Below are 17,396 nucleotides of genomic sequence, written 5' to 3' on the forward strand. Positions count from 1 at the left end.
TGCAGAAATGATCAGAATATCTGTGCCCAGAGGCAGTGAGAGCGTGTAACTTGTTTAGGACTTTAACTGGCTTTATTCTCCTCTTCATCGCCCCCCTCTGTCTGTCTGTCTGTCTGTCTGTCAGCAGGTTGGCATGAGGAATTAGACAGGAAACTGTCTCAGCACAGTTTGGGAGAATTAACCAAGTTTGGCAGCAAGACGACTCTTACCCGCAGGGTGAGACTGTGTGTGTGTGTGTTTATCCAAAAAGACCAAAACACCACATGACTTTCCCCGTGGGGTTTTTTGAATCACAAACTCTCAGCCTCTCTGTCATCTTTCCTCTCTGCTCTTATCAAATTAAAGCCAGCTGCTCTCGACCGCAGCTCCGTTTCACCTTGGGAGCATGTTTGTGTTTTTCAGTTTTTCCTTCAGAGGGAATGAGCTCAGAGGAAGTTTTAATTTGTAAGGATCTGCGACTGTAACAGAGGCAGTACACTTAGGTAGCTCTCATCAGTATTTACAGAACGTTTCACAGCGCTTCAGATTCGGGAGTTTGGGTATTGATCGGATTCAGTTTGATCTGAAAGGATTTATTGACTCAAGTTTTTATTGACCTTCGATTTTTGTCCTATTATTTGTCTTATAAAAGAAGAGAAAGTACAATTAAAGCAAAAAGCAGAACAAATCTCAGCGAGAGCAGCAGCTTTTTCAGTCATTCAATCAGTCGCTCCCTGTCTACCGATCACTGTTTGACTGACATCATGTGACCTGTGCTCTTGGTGTTCAGGACACGTACCGGCGGCGTCAGGTGCAGCGCTCGGTGACTCGTCAGATGTCGTTCGACCTGACCAAGCTGATGGTGACGGAGGATTGGTTCAGTGACATCAGCCCGCAGACCATGAGGAGGCTGCTCAACATCGTCTCCGTCACAGGTCTCTGACTAGTGAGCAGAGTAAACCTGCATCTACTTGGTGTTTACAAGTGTCAGTTTGTCATATTTGGGCCTAACTCAGAAATCAAACATTGATGTTTATATAGATAATGTGCCTTTGGAGAGAGAGACACATGGACACAATTCCTTGGAGTAATATTAGATAATAAACTGGAAACCACATGTAAATCGGATTTCATAAAAAAAAAAGAAAGAAAAAACACGGGGATAATTGGCAAAACAAGTCACATGCTGAATTTCAGCTTTAATGTTAAGATTATTCTGTGGTTTGCTGAATAGAGCGCACACCATAGAGAAGTGCTAAAGATTTACCAGTCACATTTGGTGACATTTATCCATTTGGCAAAGCAACGTACGAGTGAGGCAGCTTAGGGCTCGGTGTCTTGCCCGAGGACGCGTCGGCACGCGGGCAGTAGGAGCCGGGGATGGAACCGCCAACCCTATGATCAGAGGACAACCCGCTCTAGCACCTGAGACACGAGATTATTCTGCGTAGGACGCAAGGACCACACCCATTCCCTGATCCCACGTTTTCTCTCATGATACCACTTCTGATACGGATTCCTGATCCATACCAGCGCTCTCTGTGTCCTCTCTCTCTCTGTTTAAAGTCAATATAACTCGCTCCCACTGCGTGGAGCTCTTCGGTATCGTTCTTAACTCCAACACATCCCTTTTTCACCGTACGAGTCGTTCATGCACCATCACTCTTTTAAGGCTTGTGTAAGTTTGATTGGCATTTAGACGGTTAATGAGAATGCATCGTTAAAATGGATCCAGATACCTGCCCTGAGGGGAGAGATGCCATCACGTTCAGCTTCAGGTTTTTCTTCGCAGAGCTGCTAAACTAATGTCACATGTGTTAACTGTTGTTAACTCCTAAAACTAACAAACGTTTCTTCGTCCACACTGAATTTTAAAATGACCTCCAAATCAAAGGTGCAGAAAATGTACTTTTACCAGAACTAAAGTAGGTCAGCGTTGGACGTTTGTTAGCTGTGAACGTTTTAGTCGCAGCTCCTGGTTTCACAGAGAAGGTTTGTGATGCACCAACAAAAAGTGATGGAAACAAGATCTAACAAGACTGTTCCCACATTATAACAAGATATTTAGTAAGACGTATTGTCTGGTTATTACCAGAGAGCAAATTATTTTTGTTTCATAATTTAATCTTTTTATATCAGAAAACTTTCTTGCTATTGCACAAAATCATCTTTTCACTCAAACAAGAAACTTGTTTGTGTGTTAGAAAGAGAAACTTTCACGAGTGAGCGAGAAAAGGATCCATTCATTGCACAAAGAGACACTGAAACCGACGCGGGCTAAAAATATCGACGGTGCTTAGAGCCAAACCGAAAACATTCAAGAATCTAATGCGGATCAGTCTTGTCCGGCCGATGCCTGACCTGCCCCGTTAGGTCAGTGTCACATTTAGTTGCTGGAATTCTTTTTTTTTCTTTTCGTAAATCATCTTCTTCACCGCTCCTCAGGATGTTCGTGTTTTTCTCTGAAGAAGAGGCGTGTTCACTTCATCCCGTCTCTCAGCCATAAACTAACCCGACTCTTGCCGTGTGTGCAGGCCGTCTGCTGCGAGCCAATCAGATCAGCTTTAACTGGGACCGTCTGGCGTCGTGGATCAACCTGACGGAGCAGTGGCCCTACAGGACGTCCTGGCTCATCCTGTACCTAGAAGAGACCGACGGAGTCCCCGACCAGGTCACGCTCAAGACCATCTATGAGAGGTCAGAGGTCACGTTCAGGCTGCGGACTCTCTTTTTTTAGAGAGTCAGTTTTTGGGGGTATTTTGGTTGGATTTTTGCTTAACTAAAGAAATGACGGCTTTTTTACACTTTCCACCTGCACTCTGTTAAGATTGTGTTCTGTAAAGATTGAATAAATACAACCCAGAGAGTAAACAGATTTTTATATTTTTCACATGTTCAAAAAAATGAGAAAGTCATACACAGTGACCGTCCCGTTAAACGGGGGCTAAACTGGTTTACACTGGCAAAACAATGGACCACTCCCATTCTTGGGGAAAGTTTAATTCCTGCCCAGAAAAAATTCAGTTTTAAAGAACTACGTTAATGTATTTCATCCCTGCTGGTGTACGTCTTTAAATGTGTCAACCTGTGAGATAGTTGGCCTCGTCTCCAGCACCGATCAAAATGATCTTACGTAACCGTGAGTTGAGTAGATGGACCCTGCAGCAGCAGACAGACATCAGACTCTTCCCTCTGTCAGAGTGTCGAAGAACATCCCCACCACCAAAGACGTGGAGCCTCTGCTGGAGATCGACGGCGATGTTCGGAGCTTCGAGGTCTTTCTGTCGTCGCGGACGCCCGTCCTGACGGCCAGAGACATCCGGACCTTCCTTCCCTGCACCGTCAACCTGGACCCGAAACTACGAGAGATCATAGCAGGTAACGCACGGAGCGCCGCTACTGGTTACACCGCACTTCCTGCCCCGCGCCGGACTCAGAGATCGTAGCAGGTGCTCTGGAGACTACGACACCTGACGCTGCTACGGTACCTGCAGATATCACGGCAGTGACTCTCTCTCTGCCCCCTGACCGTCCAGATGTTTCCCCTCTCTGTCTCATCCACGCTCTTCGCACTGTGTGAACCAGATGTTTTCTCCGTCTGATCCAGATGTTCGTGCGGCCCGGGAGCAGATGAATATGGGCGGGGTCACGTACCCGGCCGTCCCCCTGCAGGAGGCTCAGCCCCGCCCCTCCTCGGTCTACAGTCAGGTGTCGTCGGCGTGCTCGCCCTCCGCCTCCTTCAGCGGGCCCTTCAACCAGCCACCGGGGGGCATCGTCTCCCCGCAGCCTCCCAGCAGCTACTACAGCGGCCTGGCCGGACCGCAGCACCCCTTCTATAACAGGGTGAGTACGGGCTCCCCCCACGGACGCCACCTGATGGTGTCATTCATATTGCGAGGTGACGGCTGTAAGGTGCGGGCCCGGGTAAATCCTCCACCTGGATTTCTGAGATCCAGATGATAAAACATCGTCCCTGACTCGCTGACTGCTCACCTGACCGGCTGAGCGACAGGTAAAGCGGCAGCTCCAGCCTGTTTCCTGCTCACCTGGTTCAGTTCACCGTTTGTTTTTGTTTCACGCTCCACTATGCCGCGCTGTCAGACGACTGGCGTCCAGCCCGTCTGTTTCACAGAGCATCAGAAAACCAACCAAACCTCATTCTCCCAGCTCAACAGTCCCGGCAGGAGTTCGGCTCCGTCCCAGCAAAATTCCCGCTAAACTGTCTGAACAGGCCTTTGAGAAATAATCCAGTTTTCATGTAATAAAAGTCCCAGTTCTGAACGTGGTCGTGACTGGAAGGCTTTGTTGCCCTGAGCTGTCCCTTATGCCTGGTTGAGTGCAAGCCCCACTCAGCTGTGACTGGACAGCCGTTTTCTCACGTTAGACTGGTGCAGGATGATCAAAGTTCAAAGTTCTTTCATCGCAAACAGCGAAGCCACTTCCCTCCGTTTTGGCAGAAATTCTTTTACGTAGCTGAGTTGTACATTTGCATAAAGTTGAATATTTTTCTACCTCTCCATGTGGCACCAGCGTGTTTTTCAGTGTTTAATTCCCAGTGGAGGTCGTCCTGTTGCATGTGCCCTTTCTGAGTTGACCTGAGCGAACAGGCTGTGCTGAGGGTTTTTTTTAAAGGAACAGTCCAACCTTTAGATAAATCTTTCTTCTCCAGAGTCAGATGTATGAAGGAAACGCAAAGGAGCATTTTAGTCCGAGAACATTTAGTGAGATGGTGGTTTTTTTCTCATCCAGTACAGATTTAGGTCCAGGATGAGTGTAGTCTTAGCAGGTAGAAACTGCTGGACAAGGGGGTTCGCGTGACGACATGTTCGCACGACCCCGGCGGCCCTGCAGAACGCAGAGAGTATAGTTTGGGTTTACTCAGACCTAGACGTTAAACGAGGATGACTGCAGGGACAGCGTTCAGAAAGCAGCTGCGAGCGGAGTCAGGTTGAGGCAACAGCCGACCTCCTGCTGGGACTGCGGTTAGAGAAACACCCGGTCACAGTGTGACCGCTCTTTGACTTGACTGCTTATTTTTCAGTTGCCTCCTTCTTCTTGTTTGATGTTCGAATCATCTCCATGAACATTATTTTGATTTTCTGCCCCTCCCCCCCTTCAGCCATATTTCCCCCATCACCTTTACCAGCTGCCACGCCCACTCGTGGCCTCCTACCCATCACACCTTCATCCACGCCCGCCACCTAAAACCTCCTACAGCAGGGACGCCACTGCTGCACCCGTAAGTACAACCAACACCTGCGGCCGCGACTGAATTCATTTTACATCAAGTCATGGACTGTGAGGAAAAGCTGACCGAGCCGTTCAGAGTTTTTATTGTGGTCGGAATCTTGCATTAAACGTGCGAGAGAAATAAAGATGGAGCACCGGAGACCAGGCCTGACTGACTGAGAAACACAAAAAAGAATTAGTCAGTAAAGAAAATGGTCAAATAAATCCATGCAGTCAAGTTTTAATAATGAATAAACAGGTCAAATGCACAAACAAATTGAGAAGTAAATGTTAAAACGTGCAATAGATTAATTCTGCGTGATTGATTTGATCTTTCACTGTCGCCTCAGAATTGATTTCACATCAGCAAGATTTCCTTTTTCACGTCACAAATTTATTAAGAACAGTTTTTCTTACTTTTATGCAGCTTGAAGTATTTTTTTTTCCACAGTTGCTTATTTGACCATTTTAATTATTCTTCAATATTGTATTTGTTTTTCCAATCAGTCAGGTTTGTATTGAAGCCCATTTATACCAGGAAAAGAAAAAAGTGGATGAAAACCTGACAATGATAAAAATCAAGATGAGGGCTTTAACTAATGGTCACGTTCGTTATCGAATAATCTGCCGGTTATTTTACGGTTCATGGTGAAGGTCTGTAAATGTTTCTTCTATCTGACCAAAAGTCCAAACCCAGAATTTCACATGTAAGAAGCTTCAGCCGGCAGATGGAATTTAACCGGTTTTCAAAGTTGTTGCAGATCGATTGATTCTGCCGATCGACCGATCGATTCGCTTCAGTTTTAGGCAAAATCAGAAAATAATCAAAGTCAAAATGTTGTCTTTTAAGTCTTAATCGTAAGACACGTTGACAAAGGTTTGATTTTGAGTGTATTTATTAATTGTCATTTCCAGCAGTTCATCTATTTTTTCTTTTTTTGGAATAAATGGGCAAAATTCATTGTCTCCAAGTAACTTCTGCTTTTCTTGCTCTTTTATTTTATATCCCTCTGAAAGGTAGTGAAGTATAAAGTAGCATAAAAAGAAAATACTGAATTAAGTACAAGCTGCTCTGTACTCAAGTACAACACTTGAGGAAATGTACGTAACGTTTGTTACTTTCCACCGCCGCTGATCATTTCCACACTGGGCCCCGCGCGTTGGTCATCTGTGTTTTCCTGGTGTTTTCTGTCCACCTGTGTTTCATTCCTCGTCTGTCTGTCTGTCTGTCTGCAGTATAAAGTTTCATCCCTGAAAAGGAAGCAGGTATTGAACTCTTTGACCTCTCCCTACTATAACCCCCCTTCCTTCCGTCCTTCCTGCCTTCCTTCCTTCCTTCCTTCCTTCCTTCCTTCCCTCCTTCCCTCACTGCTCTTGCTGCCGTCCTCCTTTCAGCTAACTCCCTCAGAAGTGCTCTGCTTACTACATCTCCCAGCATGCACCTTGCCCGGACTAGCCTGTAGCTTCGGTACGTCAGCTGTTTGATCTGCTCAGAGTGACGACTTGTTGGCTTGTTGGTTTTGAAACCTTTGACCCCCCTGAGCTCCCCCCCACACACACACACACACACACACACAAGACAGGCGTCCCACATCGTTGTCCCCCTCCTCTGCACTGTGACAAACGTCCATCGTAGCAGCTCTGTTTAGAGTGTAAAGAACGATGACCCTTAGATGCGAGTTAGTGAAAGTTCACATCACTGTGTTTTTAAATCCCGAGAGAAACGTGACCGATGTTGTTTTTCACTGTTTTCGCTCAGGCCCGGATATTATTTAAAGTTCTTCCGTACAGGTGACGATCAGAGCCACAACTAACAGTTACATATTATTATCGATTAATCTGCTGACTATTTTCTCAATCGGTCGATGAACTGTTTTGTCTGTAAAATGCTTGAAACTAATGAAAACTGCCTGAAACTCACAGTTTACTCTGATATAACACTTCTACTTTGACATTTGACTGTGATACACCACAGTAAATGTCAAAGAAAAGCATTAAATCTGAACTGAAATAACGACCGAAAGAACTCGATTCATTTTCTGGCGGCTGACTGATCATTTCAGCCTTAGTGCCAGTCTGATACCTTTGTCGTTGGAATATAGACTTGTCTTAAACATGTTGTTCTTCGTTATGCAAAATATGGCAAACTGCGCAATAACGAACTTTTTTTCTGAATAAAAAGAGTCTAAAGTTAGAAAGTTGATTAAGATCAGGAAACGTCTGATCAAACAATCAGTAAAGAAGCTCAAGAATCCGACCACACTTTAATACCAATTATGGTAAATGTCAGTTTTTCATATTGGATGTGACAGACAGCTTTCATACCCAGATGTTGTCTGTATTAAGGCTGTTACCTCACGAAGCCACGAGATACGAGACGGCAAAGACAGGAAATAACTTCAGCATAAAAATAAATGATTAAGTTGACGGGAGTCAAACGTTTATCACATTATTTTCTCTGATATATTTCTCTGTATTTGAAGACTTGTTGGGAGAATGAAAATCTTGTTATTGTTGACATTTCTGCAGTTTAACGTCAGAACACAGATTTCCTGCTTCTACACACATCACAGCTCAGTTTGGGGGTTTTTGAATCTTTAATTTTGGGGAATATGTTTTGCAGGATCACAAATTCTCCATTGACTTGAATTCCAGTGTATTTGTGGACTGTGTCCGTCTCTCTGCTGTAGACTCACTGTAGAGCAGAAACTCATCACTAACGTCTTCATAGAGACACCGGATCAGTCCTGCTAGTTCAGTGTGATCACACCTGTGGGTGTTTGTGTTCAGGGCTCGGCCTCCATCGTGTCGGGCGCTCCGGCCATGCTCCTCAGCTCCATGACGACGGAGGCTGTTTGCGAGCGCGTGCGGCAGATTGAAGGCATCGACCAGAGCATGATGGGACAGTACACCGCCACCGTCAGGAAGGTCAGTGACACGAGCTGAGCCGGCAGCCAGATGTGCCGTAACACCCGGCGCTTTCTCACGTTCGGACTGCGTGAAGCAGAGCGCGTTTCACAGCGGCTCTACGCGGGTCGAACGGGAGACTAAATGACTGCCTTTGTGTGGAATTCATTTAGATTTTCTGCGTCTTGCTTTCAGGCAAACGTTAACGGCAGAGTTCTGTCTCAGTGTAACATCGATGAGCTGAAGAAGGAGATGAGCATGAACTTTGGAGACTGGCAGCTCTTCAGGGCCACGGTGAGTCCACACGCCGGAAACACAAACACGGTTCTCACAAGCGATCCCACGAACTGGTACCGGGACAGAACAGACGCGCAGGGGTTCGATAAGTGTAATAAAATGTCATCTGCATTTTGAGGCTCTGCGGTGGACATGGCAATCTCCGACAGCCGCCATACTGGCAGACACAAAGCACACGGTTCTCCTCAAAGGCGTCGTCTCAAGTCCTGTCTGGCCGTGTGATCGGTTACGTAAAGCTAAAGCTAAACTACAGCAGCGCCTGCAGCCGTTTATAATGACTGAGACAGAATATTAGAACAAGCAAAAACAAAGAAAATATTCATAGTTCCTGATTCCATTCACTCCTAAAATCCCCTTAGAAAAAAGAGTTTTTGTTTGTTGTAAATTGTAAAGCGAGAAAATCCAAACGTTTCTAAATATGTGGTGTTTCAGACGGTGGCGGAAGAAGTACTGAGACCTAGCGATACTACTGTTACTATAACAAGTAAAAGTCCTACATTCAAATTCAAGTGTCCACGTCAAAATATACCTAAAGTGCCAAAAGTAAAAGAACTTGTTATGCAGAATGGAAACTGTGTTATCGATGCATCGACGTGTTCATCACTTTAAAGGTGGAGCTGATTTTAATCCATCTACAGCAGTACATCATAATTTATTTGTTAAATATATTTAGTAATAATCAGAATCAGAATCTTCACGTTGAGCAGTAAAAGGAAAAGAATTTCCCTCTGAAATGTGGAGTAAAAGAGGAAAGTCGCTGAAAACTGAAACACTCAAGTACAGTACAAGTCCCTCAAAATAGTAAGTGAATGGACTGAGTTAGTCCACAGCCCCGGTTTCAGAGGTTTTTCTTTAGACCTCTCTTTTGTAACAGGCTGTGAACATTTCCCGTCTCCTGCCGCAGGTTCTGGACATGCGTCACATTGAGAGTCAGGTGCTGCACGAGGAAGCAGCCAGCGAGCAAGGCAGCATCGTTGGTGGTCACACCGAAGCAGGGAGACGAGCTGTGGCTCCGCCTCACGCCGGCGCCGCCAACGCGGACGCTTCGCCCATGTACAGCTTCAACCTGAGCTTCGAGGAGCTGAGCACCGTGGGGCTGGACGAGCCAACGCGACACGGGAACATGCAGTGGATGGTAAGATGATGATAAGTACACCAACACACTCACAGCAAGGACGACCCCTGACCTTTACTGCAGTGGAACTTAACAGGTGCGTAGTTGAGATCCAATTGACGGTGAGTGCGAGGATGGTTTTGGTCCGACCCACGAGTCCATTCCTGACTCCGCCACAGTATCAGACAGTTTTTCACCAGAGCTGTGTCTGAACGAGATGTTCCTGTTGAACATCTTAAAGTGTTTGTCATGTTTTACCGCGATGAGGCAGGCATCTGAAGACCTGGACACATAAAACCAAAACTACCTGACTGCAGAGATACCACCGGAGGAAACCCAAAATCTCAGACAATAGTTAGTTTTGTATCACAAGAGTCGGTCGAGTGATATTTAATGAAATGCACTGATATTAAATCGCGTCTTTGTTGGAAATGAAAATCGGCGTGTTCCTGTTGTTACCTGTTGGGTTACAGTCAGGCGAAGAGCTCTTACTGTTGAGGGTTTTGAGTTAAAGACTCCGAGATAACAGAAAACTCTTGGTCTGGCCTCTGTCTGTCCTCAGGGTGGAGCTCATCGAACCGCCAGCATGACCAGCCTGAACTCCCAGGAGTCGTCCAACGACATCGCCAAGCTGACGGACAAGCAGCAGGCCGAGTACCGCAACGCCTACCAGGAGTACATCGCTCAGATGGCCCAGCTGGAGATGGGCGGCGGTGGCGGAGAGAAGCCCGTCCAACCGCAGCCGGGGCAGTTCATGACATCATCGTCTGAGGACAAGAGCAAGGACGGCGCTGAGCAGGATGGACGCAAACCCTTCATCAAGAGGAGCGGCAGCAAGACGGCAGCGGACAGCGCCGACTTCGCTTCCAACGGCGACGCCCTCGACCCCATCACAGAGGAGGACGAGAAGGGCGAGCACGGATCCTCCAAGTCCCTGCTGACCCGCAAAACCTCGGCCGAAAGGGGCGGGCTGTTCCAGGGCGCCGCCGACCTGAAGCTGAAGACCGGTGGAGGGCTGCGCTACCAGAAGCTGACCAGCGACGATGAAGAGTCAGAGGAGTCAGACAACGCCCCCCTGCTGAAAGACGGCAAGAAGGTGGGCGACACCAAACTGCCCGCTGGCTCGCTGGCGCTGAAGGGGAAGGACTACCTGTCGGACGCCATGCTGGACAAGAAGGACTCGTCCGACTCCGGCGTGCGCTCCAACGAGAGTTCGCCCAACCACTCGCTGCAGGACGAGGAGGCGGACCTGTCGCAGCTGGAGAGGGCCAACCTGATCGAGCTGGACGAGGAGAGCTTGGCCAGGAAGCGAGGCCTCCCCAGCAGCCTGAGCGGCCTCCAGGACCCGGCCGTCGCCCGCATGTCCATCTGCTCCGAGGACCAGTGCAGCCTGCTGGCCAGCAGCCCCGAGGAGAGCTGGCCCTCGTCCAAGACCTACAACCTGAACCGCACGCCGAGCAACGTGACGCTCAACAACAACACCAACGCCCAGCAGGGCAACCGCCCCCACCAGCCTGCAGAGGGCTCCACCTCCTCCAACCCCAGCTCCTCGTCCTCCGTCATCATCTCCCCGAGCTCCGGGACCACCGGCAACGCCGGGACCACCACCACCAGGCCGGGGCCGAACAACGAGAACGTCCGGGTGGTTCACCTGAAGAGGGGCCTGAAACCTGGAGACCCACCGGAGATCTGCACCGTGTCCTCCGACACCGTCAGCTTCGGCGAGGAGCGCGAGAGCATCCTGTGACCTCGTAGAGATGAGGAGAGCGCTGAGGGTCCGGCAGCGGCCGCCCTTCTACCTTGCGATCCGATCGGAGGCTTCCAGTGAAGAGTGAAAACAGTCCTTCCGAAGTTTGAAAATTGGTCGGTAAGACGTTCGACGGGTCACGGAGACAGACGTCTGCGTCGGTCTGGCTAAAATTTAAAGTTTGACCGTGGATAACAGGACTGAGACTCAAAAAGCTGTGAGAGGTGAAGGGCGGCTGCTGGTGGACTGGTAGTGTTAGTCTGTAGTGTGACGATCCGTCAGTAACTCGGTGGTGTTAGATGCATGCTCAGCCGTAGGCAGTAGACGAACCTGACCTGTTGTTGTTGTTGTTGTTGTTGTGACCTTCCTCTTGTATCATGACTCATTTCTCACATAGTTGTTCGTTGCCTGCAGATGTTTACAATATTTATTACCATTATTGTTATTTATTACTGTCCCTACTAAGAAAGCAGGGTCCAAGCATCAGACACGAAGCAGAGGTGAAGATGCAAACATTTACAAAACGTTACCGTCCCTAACGAACCTCTGGTTTTAATTAGACTCGCAAGCACCGGAGCTGAAGGTGCACTGACCTGGGGGGGTCCACGACACCTCCCGGAGGCCTCTCTGAGCAGGCACCGTGAACATGTTAGATCTTCAAAAATGTGAAACGTCGTTGGACTTTCACCCAAGAACGTCTGCCGGTGCTGGTGCTTGGACTCGTAGCCAGATGTTTGTCGTGATCAGAGGAGACGCAGTGAAGCCGAACCATGTGCTGCTGCTGCTGCTGGAGATTCACACACACTGAAAACTGAGTTGTCGGTAGTTTCTTCCTTTTAACTGCAGAAAGCCGCGGTGATGGGTTTAATTTGAAAAATCTATGTTTTTAAAGACTGAAAAAGACCAAAACAACCAATTTCGGCTGTGAAGAGAAAAGATTTGAAAGAGAATTAAAAAGGAAAATTAATGACGGGAAACTGAACTCTTTTCAGACTGACTCCAGATAAGTTCAGTGTGTGAGAAGCTCCGTTAATGTGTCAGGGATCAGTTGTAACTCGATGGGTTTAGTGTTTTTATTTGTAGAGACAGGAAGTTGTTTCCAGCTTCCTGTCGTATTTAAATCCCGAGCAAATGAACAAACTAGTGTTCGTGTTTCACCGTGGTGGAGTTTTGTGGTCGAGTCAGAGCTGATACTGAGAACCGCGTCGACTGGAGCTGCAACGATCAGGCGAACGAAAATTCAGCAGCAACTCTTTTGGCCATTGATTGTTTTTCAAGCAAAAATAGCAAAAACGAGCAGGTTCCAGCTGCTCAAAGGTGAGAGTTCACTGCTGTTCTTGGTTCCTCACCACAGGAAACTGAATATTTTTGGGTCTTGGACTGTGGGACTTGACGTGATGATGAGTTATCACAGTTTTCCGATGATTAATTGATCATTTAAGGAAACAAACGGAAGATAAACGGCTGAAAGAAAATAATCATTCGGTTCAGCCCTAGCTGACTCTGTCTGTTGATGGAAGCCAGCAGCGGCTTCACATCACTGATTTGTCCCGTTAACTCATTTTCAAATTCAATGTTTGTTCTTCCAGCCTTTTGGGAAATGGTGTCATTTTTCTTAAATTTGTCAGTGAACTCCAGGAATTTTAGCGTCGACACTGAAACGTTCTGGTTCTGTGTCTTGAAAATGATGATTTTAAATGAAAACTCTGGTGGAAGGTTTTCAAATCAGTGTCAAACTGAAAGTGAATTAAAGCGTAAAAGGAACAAAGTTCATCCTGTGGGTCCAATTGTCTCCACAACTAAACCCGGGCCGATGCCGGACCAGAAACCAGCCGCTAACTGAGGAGGAGGCAGAGACGCGTCGGAGCTCGGTATCAGATCTGAGTGTGTTGTCTGTGAGCTCACGCTGCACGAAGCTGCACGAAGCTGCATGTTGATGTTCAAGCTGCTTTACTGTTTTTCAGTGTTGTAGGTGGTGTGTTGGTCGTCTCAGTGCTCTCCACGTTAACATCTGTAATCACCTTTAACATCTGTAATCGTGTGACTCGTGGTCTGAAGGGGAGTTGAAGCGAGTTTCTGTCCTGCACTCAAACCTAAATAAACAAACTGGATGTTGAACGTTGACGCTTGTTGTTACTTGTTTTTATTGATCTGGTTTTCAAACGCGGGTTAAGAGAAGTATTCAGATTGTTTACTTCATTTAAAAAGTGTAAAAATACTCCATTACAAGTAAAAGGTCCTGCACTCAAAATCCTACCAAAGTAAAAGCACAGAAGTATCATCAGCTAAATGTGCTGAAAGTTGAGGGATAGTGTTGTTTTATAGAGAAGTTACTGTCGATGCAGTCGTCAAGGCGGAGCTGATTTTCAGTGGTGACAAGTAACTAAGTACATTTGCTCAAGTAAACATTTGAAATATACTTTATTTGATGCTTTTTGGTTGCAGATTCAGATGAATACAAAATATAACAAACACAGGACGAGGTGTTCTGATGATATAGAGAAAACTTTGTTGCTCCCAGGGGCAGTTTATTAAAATCACCAGCTGCAACATTAGAGGGACGAACACATTCATGCATCAATAGTTACCATCGACATACAATTATTCAGAAATGACTCCTTCTGCATAATTGTACTTTAAGTATGATACTATGATATTTTGGTCTTTTCTTGAGACTAAAACTTCTCCTTTGTAAAAACACTGACGACAACTTTTAATTTACTGAAGCATTTTTTTTTAATCTTCAGTCTGGAGATAAAAAAAATACTTTAGATAAATAATATGATCATCATCATCATCATCATCATCATCATCATCGATGCTCACGACACTAAGTTAAAGGTTTACGTCTATTTTCAGTGTTTTACAGTTCAAACTTGAATTCAGAACAGGAAACACAGAGGCACCACTCCGGCTCACACTTTCTCCCGTCACAATAAAGGTCCTCTAAGCTTTCAGAATAAGAGTCCAGGACTTCCTGTCAGAGCCTGAGGTCACCTATGATTCATATCTGCAGGAAAGCTCCTGAAGAAAATGAGTCAAAAAAAACCAAAACATACTTGACCTGCACAGACCTGCGCTTCCTGCGGGATGTTCACAAGACGACAAAACAGAAGCAGCAACACTCAGCAGATGTGGAGAAAAGTTATTCTGTTTTCACATTAGAAACAATAAGGACCTGATAATAACTAAGATCACAGTGAAGACGTCGAGGAACTAAAAGCAGCAATATTTCTTCTGACTTTTACTTTGAAGAGCCAGAGAGATCAATGCTTCAGTCTGGAGTTTAAATCTTAAAAATTAGAGATAAATATTATTTCCCACCTTTTAGTTGAAGTTCAGACTTTTGTTCAAATGAGCCAAAGTTAAATATTCAACCTGTAATTATAAAAGTGCCCTATTTTCCTTATAATGTAAAAGTCTTCAGAACTATTGAAAATGTGTGATGGTTGGATAATTTTGTTTTACAGAATGTGTTGGAGTAGAAAGGATTTTTCCACAAAAAAAACAACAAAGATAAATAAGAACACTATAGATTTTAAAAGGGGACTTAAAGCAGCAGCATTTCTCCAGACTTTTACTTTGGCAGAATTCAGGTTGGAAAAATTTCAAATCTGATTCATTTTGAGCCAAAAATTATTTAATGGATCTAATATGTTGGAAAATGATGAACTACCACAATAAAGTTTCATTTACTAGCTGAGTGTCAATGTGTCTGAGTTTTTGTCTTATTTTGATCATCAAGCAGGAAGTGAAGTACAACAGACAGGAAGTTAAAGGTGCGCTGACGTCCGCAACAAAGCCTCAGCTCCTGTTTACATCTGGAGTCTAAACATCGGAGTTTAACCGATTTAATCCAGACTTGATCCAAACCAGAGCTGGAATCAAAAATTCTGATTTTAGCTGCCAGATGTTTCTGTGATGAGATTCAAACAAACGCGAGCTCATCTGTCCGAAGAGTCTCAGTCACCCAGTTCGGATAAGACCTGCAGAAAGGCTGCGTCGAGGTCCTGGTGAAAACCAAAATCATCCCACGGTGGTAAAATAAAAAAAGGGGACGAGTCTGAAACTCTGGTTCTTTCAAACACCTGTAAGAGAAAAGAGTTTCACCACCGTGTGGCTGCAGAGCTCCCCAGACTTTTAATGTGAAGGGACAGAAACTAATCCTTTTTATCTATCATCAAATCGAATATTTATAAAATCAAATCGGAGGGAAGGTGTGTGTGTGTGTGTGTGTGTGTGTCACCGTGTCAGCGCAGCAGCGTCCAGCCTTCCTCCACCTCTGGATCTTTTTGGGTGAAATCACTGGACTGCGGAGACAGAGAGAAGAAGCAGAAGGTCAAAGGTTAAGTCCTCCCGGCGCAGTGACAGAGGACACGACCCCAGCTCAAAGACAAATAATCTGCTCTCAGACCCCGTCACCGGGTCTAGACCTCCGCACGTACAAGGGTCAGACTCTGCCGAGGACCCCGGGGCCCTGGAGAACCAGGTTTTTATTTCCACCGTGTTCCGGTAGAGTTTGGCACAAAAAAAAAAAAAAACTTCTCCTTCATCCAACGCTAAAGCCAGGAAACCAAAACATAAAATATAAACTCAATAAAAGAAGGTGAAGGAGTTTGAGCGTATTTTTGTTTGTGTGTTTTATAAAGTCAGTGGATTCATCATCAGTAAATCCAACAGTGTGGAAAATCCATCTGAAGAAAACTCGAGTTAAACGGAAGCAGACACGCAAAAGCTGATCAGCTGTCAATACCTGATCAATAAGCAGATGAGCTTCAGCTGCTTCACCACCCTGTCTCCTACCTGGCAGGTGCGGGTCCTGACGCCGGGGCTGTGGCCGCTCTCTGGCCGCTGTCGGTGCTGTTTTTCCCGCTGTGGCTCTCCTGGGTCTCTGGGCGGGCAGGAGGCGTCTAACTCGGTCTGCAGGTCCAGGATGTAGTCGATGACATGCTGCAGGATCTCCACCCTGCTGGCGGCCCGTCCGGGCGGCAGACCGGGCACCAGCTGCCGCAGCAGCCGGTAACACAGGTTCATGTCCTGCAGCAGGACGACCGGGACCCGCGGGTCCTCCGCCACCGCCGCCGACGGGCTCTTGTTCCGGGAGAAGCCCGGTAGATGGCCGCAGATGCCCCGGCTTCTCGGGGTCGGGGCGCCGCTGGTCCTCCTCCCCCTCCTGCCCGCCGACAGCGCCGGACTCCCGGCTCTCATGCCGGCTGTCGGACGGTGAGCACCTGAGCCGAAGCACCGGGTAAAACCTGCAAATACCGGTCCGACCGAGGAGGAACGCTGACAGACCCCCGGAGGTGGCGGGGCAACATCAGCAAATCCCGACTAGCCTGCAGGGACCGAGACGACCGAGACCGGAGACGGCTGAGGAGAGATTGACTCACGCTCTTATAGCGGCGCTGCAGTCTGAGCCGACCGCTCATTGGCTCTTACCGGACGTCAATCATCTTTTCAAGCGAGCCGATTGGTCCCCGCGAGCGCGTGAGTCCGACAGGTCACCTGTCACCTGTCTGCTGCTGGGAAACCTCCGAAAAGTGGCGGAGTTTTCCGGAGCCTGATAAACACCATCAACACCATCAACAATCTGAAGAACTCAGAGAAACCAAACCTCGGAGACAACGACGGGATTGTGGGAAGGGACAAGATCCCAGGAACACCTGCGCCCGTGCAGTCTACAGCCATTTATTGGCGCAGGTGTCGCTGACGTGCTGCGTCATCTGATGTCACGTGTCACAGTTTAGACAATTAAATAAATACGCGAGCACGGGAGCACCGGTCCTGTTGCTATGGTTACCCGCAGGTTAATGCACCCTGAGCTCCGACAGCTGACGATCAGCCAATCAGAGAGCGGAACTCTGTGTGACACTCACCGCACTGCTCACCTGCCCAGGTGCGACTCATGAGCCTCTGAACCGGGATCCTGGCTGCTTGTTTTTGGTACCTAGTCAGGTGCCTCTTTCTTACCGTTGCCACCGACAACCGGACCACGTGGCGCAGCGTCGCGTTGCATTGTGTCATTTGATACGTAGCGCCGTCAAAACTGGCCCGAAATGGCGGTCGGCGATTCCTTCGCAGGTTCAAGGGGACAAACCAGTACAACGAGGGACAGAACTACCT

At 47.2% G+C, this 17,396-nt stretch overlaps 2 protein-coding genes across 6 annotated transcripts in view; one reads left to right on the forward strand and one right to left on the reverse strand.

Annotated features, from left to right (window-relative positions):
• The window catches only part of kidins220b (kinase D-interacting substrate 220b), a 30,269-nt gene extending 16,890 nt beyond the window's left edge, over positions 1-13,379 (forward strand). For 2 of the 4 annotated variants that reach the window (XM_040124507.1, XM_040124509.1), the window contains exons 20-30: positions 125-216; positions 770-914; positions 2,514-2,676; positions 3,179-3,357; positions 3,587-3,822; positions 5,099-5,218; positions 6,445-6,474; positions 7,999-8,136; positions 8,311-8,409; positions 9,317-9,547; positions 10,089-13,379. In XM_040124507.1, the coding sequence (XP_039980441.1) occupies positions 125-216; positions 770-914; positions 2,514-2,676; positions 3,179-3,357; positions 3,587-3,822; positions 5,099-5,218; positions 6,445-6,474; positions 7,999-8,136; positions 8,311-8,409; positions 9,317-9,547; positions 10,089-11,273 (2,618 nt within the window). In that variant the 3' untranslated portion in view covers positions 11,274-13,379. The remainder of the gene's footprint in view (positions 1-124; positions 217-769; positions 915-2,513; positions 2,677-3,178; positions 3,358-3,586; positions 3,823-5,098; positions 5,219-6,444; positions 6,475-7,998; positions 8,137-8,310; positions 8,410-9,316; positions 9,548-10,088) is intronic. The other 2 variants (XM_040124510.1, XM_040124511.1) reach the window with 2 other exon arrangements.
• A 1,732-nt stretch (positions 13,380-15,111) lies between these two features.
• id2b (inhibitor of DNA binding 2b) lies at positions 15,112-16,921 on the reverse strand. Of its 2 annotated transcripts, none has more exons than XM_040124582.1 (3): positions 16,027-16,921; positions 15,520-15,583; positions 15,112-15,361 (listed from the first exon to the last, which is right to left on the reverse strand). In XM_040124582.1, the coding sequence occupies exons 1-3, from the start codon at positions 16,479-16,481 to the stop codon at positions 15,236-15,238; spliced, it is 645 nt and encodes a 214-aa protein (XP_039980516.1). In that variant the 5' UTR covers positions 16,482-16,921; the 3' UTR covers positions 15,112-15,235. The 2 variants fall into 2 exon arrangements, with proteins under 2 accessions (XP_039980516.1, XP_039980517.1); XM_040124583.1 differs by having other exon boundaries at positions 15,248-15,361; positions 16,077-16,915.
• Between the last annotated feature and the right edge of the window lie 475 nt (positions 16,922-17,396).

The sequence above is a fragment of the Xiphias gladius genome, chromosome 4 (genome assembly GCF_016859285.1).
Source record: "Xiphias gladius isolate SHS-SW01 ecotype Sanya breed wild chromosome 4, ASM1685928v1, whole genome shotgun sequence".
In the NCBI taxonomy this organism is placed as follows: Eukaryota; Metazoa; Chordata; class Actinopteri; order Istiophoriformes; family Xiphiidae; genus Xiphias; species Xiphias gladius.

Bases quoted from the DNA above. Each gene is read 5' to 3' on its own strand.
- id2b (XM_040124582.1), bottom strand. From the start codon at position 16,481: ATGAGAGCCGGGAGTCCGGCGCTGTCGGCGGGCAGGAGGGGGAGGAGG. The intron at 15,584-16,026 runs GTATTGACAGCT...CTGTCTCCGCAG, and splicing joins CTCATCTGCTTATTGATCAG to TCCAGTGATTTCACCCAAAA. The intron at 15,362-15,519 runs GTGACACACACA...TTTCTCTTACAG, and splicing joins GACGCTGCTGCGCTGACACG to GTGTTTGAAAGAACCAGAGT.